The 8,340-nt window shown below is 46.5% G+C and overlaps 1 protein-coding gene across 2 annotated transcripts in view; it reads left to right on the forward strand.

The window, feature by feature from the left end:
* ttyh2 (tweety family member 2) overlaps positions 1–7,858 on the forward strand; it is a 34,994-nt gene extending 27,136 nt beyond the window's left edge. Inside the window, exons 7-15 of one of the 2 annotated variants that reach the window (XM_078103285.1) lie at positions 1,200–1,269; positions 1,419–1,474; positions 2,963–3,055; positions 3,151–3,243; positions 3,548–3,690; positions 4,328–4,513; positions 4,613–4,691; positions 5,696–5,722; positions 6,787–7,858. In XM_078103285.1, the coding sequence (XP_077959411.1) occupies positions 1,200–1,269; positions 1,419–1,474; positions 2,963–3,055; positions 3,151–3,243; positions 3,548–3,690; positions 4,328–4,513; positions 4,613–4,691; positions 5,696–5,722; positions 6,787–6,867 (828 nt within the window). In that variant the 3' untranslated portion in view covers positions 6,868–7,858. The remainder of the gene's footprint in view (positions 1–1,199; positions 1,270–1,418; positions 1,475–2,962; positions 3,056–3,150; positions 3,244–3,547; positions 3,691–4,327; positions 4,514–4,612; positions 4,692–5,695; positions 5,723–6,786) is intronic. The other variant, XM_040176796.2, reaches the window with a different exon arrangement.
* The last annotated feature ends 482 nt before the right edge of the window (positions 7,859–8,340 follow it).

The following is an 8,340-nucleotide window of genomic DNA, read 5'->3' on the forward strand; positions in this document are numbered from 1 at the left end:
GCTATTTTTCTCTGTTGTGCGCCGCGGAAGGTTCAACGAGAGTGAATTTAAGTTGGGGGATAATGAGCTTTGGGTGGAAAGCAGCAGGAGGTCCGGTCGGTTGCAGCAAATTAGTCTCTTGTTTCTTCACCCTCCTCCTCCTCTTGCTCCACAAGCCTCCGCTCCCCGTCTTCAATGTTTTGCCGATTGATGGTTAAAATCGTCTCAGTTCAAAAGTCTGTCTGCACCGGCCTGAATACGGATTTAATTTGTTTTTCCCCCACAAACTTAATGCTCTAATTTTTTTAATTGCTTAATAATTTGGCCTCTGAAATGTGGTACTGCCCTGTGCCCTAAATTGTCTCAAATATTCCAGCAGCCTTCAATCGCCCCCTAAACACACTAGTGCCCTCTGAGAAATGTCTGAAAATCCCACCCGGGCTTTACGCTCCCACCGGCCTCGTCCAACCCCGACACCAGCCGCTGCTGCCCCGCCGCCGCGGCCCGCTTTAAATGAGAACGAGGGTTGCTGCTTGCGCTCTAACGACGTCCACCAACACAGCCGCGGGAAGAAAAAAAAATGGCGAGTGGCGTGCTGACGGTGCGTTTGTTGGTCTTCCTGAGGATTTTTGTGCGAGTGCGGGGGAATCTTTAAATTCACCGTGTTTGCGTGTAGTCTGCTGCCAGATTAATGCATAATGCATCAGTGCATATTAAATTTGCCCCCCCTTTGCAGAACTCTTGATTGCAGATGGCGGGTATTCAGATCATTCTCAGAGAGTCACTGGGTTCGCTTGAGGAATTCAAACAAGCCTTCATTCCCCTCTATCCACTAGTCAAGCGCCCAGAGAAGGTCGTGTGTTTGACCTGAGCCCGGGGGACATTTAACATTCAAGACAGCGAGACCGCGGCGCCTCACTTTCGTTATTTTGGCCCGGGCCGGTTTTCTTGGCGGAGGGAAAGTGTTTGTGACTGACAGGCTCGAAAAGGGTTTCTGTCCAGTCATGTTGAAGTGGATTACAAGAGCCGGCTGTCGTCTTTGTATTCCCGATAAGAATGAAGTCAGAGGGGACTTTAATGGACTATTAACGTCAGGTAGAGCATCTGGCAACTCATGATTCATTTCTTCTCTTGGCAAGTTCTTTGTGAATTTCCATTTTCAACCTCCTCATTCATCGCTTTCAAGTCGGTTCCTTTTCACTCCCCCGTTTTGGTTTCAGGGCACAAGTGATTTCTGCGTCTCTCCCGACAAGTTCGTCATGAGCAAGACGAAGGGCGTCATCGGCTCCGGTGAGGCTCAGCTTTTCTCATGTTGCGCTAGTGGAGTTGTGATTACAAAGGAGCGTGAATTGTGGCTGTGACACGAACGGCCCTTCAGCGAGAGTGAAAAGATTTAATCAAATGAATCAAACCGTGATTTGTTTATTTTCCCCCCACAGATATTGTTCATTACTACCTTTACTGCAACCAGACCCTCTCCAACCCCTTCCAGCAGGTAGGAAACTGCTGATCTGCAGACTGAATGTTGACGTATGAGGTCTAGTAAGTGATCATCGGATCTTAAGGTCCACATGTCTGGGTTCTTTACATTCTTACACTTATCCTTATCCAAGTGTTCATTTTGAGGAATTGACTGTAGATCCCTCAAATCAAAAAGCTTGGCTGAATTCAAACATGGTGTGAAGTTAGAAATATGTCCTGAATTGAATGGAGAGGCATCTGAAGGCATGATAACATGATATGTAAAAATGAGGAGGGGGTTTTATGTAACCAAGAAGTTTTAAAACTAACTGACTTGCATCCGATCTGCACCACAAGCCTCCAATCTCGTTCTCCGCGTGCTGTCGTCATCCTTCTCCTTCCCCTTTCATCATTTCTTCTGTCTGGTTGATTCGGGTTCATCTCCCCCTGGCCTCTCTCCTGAGGGTCAGCGAGGTTCCTCTCTGGAGAAGCGCGTTAGAAGCTACCGGTCCGGCAGCGGCGAAGTCGATGTCGGCGAGCTTGGGTTCTTATTATCCGGCTCGAGGATAACGAGGTCGAGGGGGCAGATGTCAGACGGCCGTCACCCCGCCTCGCGAAAAAACAACCCAACAGGTGCAAAGTTCGCCCGCGAGCTGCCAAATGAAGGACTTTGCTCGGCAGTCAAGCGGCCCGTCTCCCTCTCCTCGTCCCTCTCCCCCGCGTCTCTCTCTCTCTCACGGATCTTATTTCTATTCTCATTGTCTCCTTCTACTTTCTCCATCCCATTTGTTAAATGTATTCTTTTTACTTCATTTGGCACAAGCTGAAATTCAAATCGGACCAGGCTTCAGATTGTGCAGCGGAGAGCGATTAGACAGTGGTGCAGATCCAGAGGAAAAGAGCGGCTGGATCGTAGGAAAGCAATTAGATTCATGAATGGCCACAGGCCAGTTGGGGGGGTCCAGGCCGCTTTTGTTAGCTGGCCTGTCTGTTAATGTACGATTTAACAGATTTACGGTGATATGTATGTAATCTAAAAAGAGACATTGGGCAGAAGGTGCTGTCTATCGGGCAGGTTGTGATCATCCACTTCTTTGATTGTACAGAATGTGGAGGCTTATTTTGCCCCCTGCTGGTGGGAGCGCACAGCTGCACAACCACAGACGGATTTTAAAGTTGCAATGTAGTAGCGGGATATTTTTTATACTGAGCAATAACATGATAACATATTCGATCAAAGTCGAATGATAACAAATTGAGGATTTTCGTTGTAGTGCACATCCTCTTCCTTTCCTAGAGAAAATGTTTAGTTGTTCCTTTGGAATAAACAGTAAGTAAAAGTAAATGCCAAAAAAAAAATACTGCTGTGTTAAGTGACAAGACGTATGCATTGAAAGTGCACCACGCCTTTTGACAAAAGCTCCGTTATACGGCCTCGACACCCTTTATTCCTCCATTAGGATGTTGTTTTTTTAAGAAGTCCACTCAATGATTTGCTCGCTCTTTTCAAACTTGTTTGCAGCCTCTGACCATCTTCCAGAGGTCGCTGACCACCATGCAGATCCAGATCCAGGGTCTGCTGCAGTTCGCCGTGCCTCTTTTCCCCACAGCTGAGGTAACGTCACCCGCGCACCGACTCGGCCAGTGCGTCATTTGTTTGCGTAATAAGTGTTTGTCTGTGATGCTGTCGGCCTGGTGACCTCTCCGCAGAGAGACCTGCTGGGTATCCAGCATTTGCTCAACTCCTCGGAGGCCGGCCTGCACCAGCTGACCGCCCTGCTGGACTGCAGGGGGCTCAACAAGGTTCGTTCCCTGCATCCTAATTGGCATCACAGCAGCACAACTTGGTCATCGGGAGACTGGGTGGCCACGCGAGATCTGTGCTTCGAAGCGGAAACCGGGGACGGAACGGAGCGACGAAATTTGTTTTTTATTTAATGGAAAAATGTGTTTTCCATCGGTGTTTATGCACCGTTAAACGTGTGCACAGCAACTCGCATGGACGATGTTCAACATCCCAACAAAGTGCTTTTTCCATCCTCACCACGCTCAAGCGTTCCGCGCCATCCGTTTTCGCCCGTTAAATGACTTTGTTTTCCCTCTTTAGGACTACCTGGACGCCATGGTGGGCGTGTGCTACGACGGGGTGGAGGGTGTCCTCTACCTCTGCCTCTTCTCCACCATGGCGTCCTGTGCCTTCACTGTCATGCTGTGCGCCATTCCCCGGGCGTGGAGACAAATCGCCTCCAGGTCAGTTCGTTTCCCCGCTTCTCTGCCTCCTTTCTTCAGCCTGCAGACATTTCTGTGCAGCTTCCCCCACCGTCCGAGCTGAAACCCCCCCCCACCCCGCCCACCTCCCAAGGATATAGCGTGTTCATCTTAAGAAATGTGAACTTCAGCAACAAAAGCAACTGTCTGAGCAGATCATACAGCTGACATCCCCACGTAAGGATTGATGCATGAAGGAACTTCATGACTTATTATCTTTGACTGTGTTTGAATAGTAGGACAACAAAAGTAGTTCTGCACAACTCTAAAATCACTACAAATCCACCTTCGCCGGCGCTCGCCGTTAGTTTACAGCCGTGATTTAGATTACTATAAGTTACACCGAATCCAAAAAATATGTGCCGTGTCTGAAGTTGAGATTTGACTTGATAGCTGAGTCATGACTCACAAAGGAATAAGTCTAAGGACTTTGATTACCTCCACGAGCCGTGCGTCAAAGCCTCTGCTGCTGATACTTGTCACCATGTCGCTGTTTGCTTGTCTTCTGCTTTTGTTTTACATCCCTACCGTCTCTCTCCCTCGGGGCCTGAACCCCACCTCCCCCCACCCCCCTTTGCACCCGGGCCGTCTGATCTTTCTCCTCCTCCTCCTCCTCCAGGGAACGAGATTACGACGACATCGACGAGGAGGACCCGTTCAACCCGCGGGCGAGGCGGATAGCCTCTCCGAACCCCAACCTCGCCAACATGCACAGCTTCTGCAGCTACAGCAGCAGCATGGGCAGCCAGAACAGCCTCCACCCGCCGGCCCCCGCCGTCTCCAACGCCCCCCTGTCCGAGTACATGTGAGTGGGGGGGGGAAGCGCCGCCGCACGGAGCCCTTCCGCACGTTCCGCAGGTCTTCTCACCAGCCGCTCCTCTCTCGCTCTCTCTCTCTCTCCCAGGAACCAGACGGCTCTGTTCGGAGGAAACCCGCGGTACGAGAACGTCCCTCTGATAGGACGAGGCTCCCCACCCCCCTCGGTGCGTTGGGTCCCAGAGGCCAAGTCCTTACTTTGATGTCCATTCCCTTCTGATGTCACAGACAGAATTAGCCTTTCAAAGCACAGGAAATTGTTTTATTAGACGTAACTGCTTTTTGTTCATGATTTGGCTCCGCTCACGTCCTCGATCAAATATAATCAACTTTCCTTGATTAAAAGGCACCTAACGAGACACGCTGCTGTAAAGCTTCCTCTGACTCGCAGAACAAAAGCAAGGAGAGGAGCAGTAATGTGGTTAATATTTAATCATGAACATCATTTAGCCACGCTCGGGCCACATTGCCCGCAGGGAGTGACCCAGGTCCTAAACCATAAACTCACTCACTGAAGTTTTGTATTCCACGATGAATTAATTCGCCCCTCGCTGGGCCGCTTGTCTCCTCTTACTCTACAGCACAGAGATAAAAATAGATACATGCCGGATTCATTGGTGATTGAGCCTAGCCTCTTAATAACGTGCCGTACAAAGGGTGAGGCTCAGTACATTCTGCAGGTTTTGAATCTACTTGAGATCAGGGTTCTGTAATAAACAGACACTTAGAGAGACATTGTTGTGGGCATCAGGTCAGGAAGCCCCAACGAAATTCCCGTCTTATTTTTGATAAATTGCATTGCATTCAATGTTGAGTGTACAGGTTTATATTTCCCAAACGTATGCACTGAAAACAACATATTTTATACTTTTTCTGTTGTGTATTACTGCAGTTTTATTACAGTTTGCAGTTATAAAAAGTTACACAAACCTACAGTTCCAACTTGTAAATACAAGTACTTGATACTTTAATGTACTTTGCCTTATGACCTCCTTCCAATTGAATAAGTACTGTAAAATGAACTCCCTCATGACTTGAATGTGCAGCATCGTGAAGTAGTCTGCGGCTAACAGCTTCTTTTATTTATTTTTTGTTTGTTTGTTCGTCACGTGTATGTTTGTATCTTTTTCATTTCTATCTTTCCTCTTTTGGTTTTACTCAACTTTTGGAGGTATACTCTGAGCAGTATAGAAACCGAGTAAGTCCTTTTTAACTCTTCCTCGGGGTTAACTCCCTCACTTTTTGTTGCATCTCTTGCCCTTTGACCTCCCCTCCACCTCACGTCCGTTTGTTCGGTTCCCGTGCCGTTTTCCTGTTTGGCATGGCTTTCAACTCGCAACCTGTTGTCGTCATCCCAGAGGGGCCTGTTTGCGTCTGTGAGGGGTTGTCTACCCTGGTCCTGGTCCTGGTCCCTGGTCCTCCTCACAGTTTAGCCCCTGGTCCTGGTCCCTGGTCCTCCTCACAGTTTAGCCTCCATGTGCATGCAGTTGTGCTCCAGTCGTTCGATTCCACAGCTGGCACTGCCACAAAGTGCGCGTCCGTGGAATTCCTTTTATCCGGGCATAGACGGATTAAAAGCGACGTGATCGATGTGTTAAAGTCCTCGGTATGACTTGAAGGCATACTCTGCGGAAAATCTATCTTTTGAGCATAAAACACAACGCTCCTGAAGGTGTCTCTTACATATTTGTGACGTGCTTCTTTGTGCAAGGTGAGACGCAGAAGCTGCAGCGAGGAGACCCAAAGTTGTGTGAAATGTATCAAAACTTCCGAAACTTCCCCCGCAGCATCGTTCAACCCTTCTGCCGTTGACCTTGTAAGGAACATGTGGACTTAATTTCACAGCTCACTGAACGAACCGGGCCCAACAAACAAGTCCAGAGGGGCACAAGCTCAATGGCTAAAGTCCAAAAAGGCAGACAGCAGGAGAAGAATGCACCAGGAACAAAGAAAAGGCTGAACATTGTGTAGCGGTTGATGATGATGCAATTTGGAGCATCTGTGCAGGTCGGTGGTGTAGCCAGAGCTGAAATGTTAGGGAATAGTAAAGGAAAGCAATTTTGAGTTTGCTTGCCGACTACTCCTGCTAGTAAGGTCACCTTTCCCTCCTACAAGTGGTGAGAAATTGTTACTCAAAAGATGGGTTTTCAGTGGATTAATCGTTAAAAACCCCCATGGCCATTTTCTTCCCCTTTCTTTATAGCAGCAGAAAAGGCTCAGTTTGTGAAACGTCCCCTGAGTTGTTTGCATCTTCCTCCGCAGTACTCACCCAGCATGCGGGCCACCTACCTGTCCATGACGGAGGAGCAGATTCGACACTTTGGGAACGACTTCCAAGCATAGACTTCCTTACCTGAAACGGCATCACACACACACACACACACACACACACACACACACACACACACACACACACACACACACACACACACACACACACAGGCTGTGCAAACAAGCGGTGTGCGGCCGCTCCACACATCACAGAGGGCAGAGCGGGACACCTCATCACTGCAGGACGCCAAAGCCCCGCGCGGTGTGACGACTGAGGATTCGTTTCTCACTGCAATAAAACACAGCAAAGTCTTCAACGTAAAGAAAGAAAAAGCTTCACTATTAAAAAATAATTTATCCATCCCTCGTTCTTTTCATTTGCATTGCAAAACTTACGTTCAGGTCTCCAAAGAGAACAATGTGGACATGGCCGCTGACGTTAACATGTTGTTTTGGATCTATTAAACTTTGTCCACAGTATCTGTGAAGCACACAGCGGGAGGGACAGTTCAGGTATTTACATTTACACACATGTGAATCTTTACGCTTCTAAATGTCCCAGAGACGCGATGACCCTTGAAAACTACGGTTTTGTATATAATTTGTACATTAACAGACGGCTGTTTCATTCTGATGTGTTTTCTTTTTCTTTATTTTGTTTTACAATGCCAATTTTATATATAATATATAAAATTGTTTTCTAGTTTTATGTGGTGATCTCACATAGGATGACTATTTTTTTGTACGTTCTAAAGGGCCATTAACTAATGTTCTCTACATATCTAATCCCGCTAATATAACAAAGTTGCAGTTTGTAATGACTCGGGAAGCTATGCTGCTTTAACAATGATTACTGAGAATATTGAGGTAATATATTTCCCAACAATACATGTTTTTATTGCCTAGCATTGAATTACTGTAGGGATTCAATACATGCAGCTTTGTTTACTTACTTTTGGTCAGTGTCACTTTTTTCTAAGCATGTTCCATTGTACAGGCACTTGAAATGGTGCTGAATTTTGCGTGTGTAATTGTGAGTTGAATAAAACTGTTTTGAGTACAACTTGACGCGTCTTTACTTTGTTGTTGGGTGTTGATGCACTTCGTGATGGACACAAACGTCAGGCCAAGATGTTTGAAGCCGTGCGGGCAGAGGAAGGTGTTTTATTCTGCCAGCAGATGTCAGCAGAGCAAAAGACTGCAGCTCGTTGGAAACTGCATTACCTCCTTGTTGCGAACAGTATATTTCCACTTATACCAAAATATTTGATATTAACTTTAGAAGACACAGAGGTCTAAAGTAAATGGATCTATATTTGCATCTGCTTGTATAGTATTACGATTAAAACAAATACAATTTAAACATTTAATCACATAAATAACATAACAGTAATATAGATATATAGATATATATATATATATATATATTTTTTTTTAATTTGAAATAAAAATCTACATTATAACAATCAGTCAAATAAATGTAGCGTTTGTGGAGAAACAACGTCACGTTATTATTCATTATAGAAATGTTAGCATTTTATCACC

The sequence above is a fragment of the Gasterosteus aculeatus genome, chromosome 5 (genome assembly GCF_964276395.1).
Source record: "Gasterosteus aculeatus chromosome 5, fGasAcu3.hap1.1, whole genome shotgun sequence".
NCBI lineage: Eukaryota > Metazoa > Chordata > Actinopteri > Perciformes > Gasterosteidae > Gasterosteus > Gasterosteus aculeatus.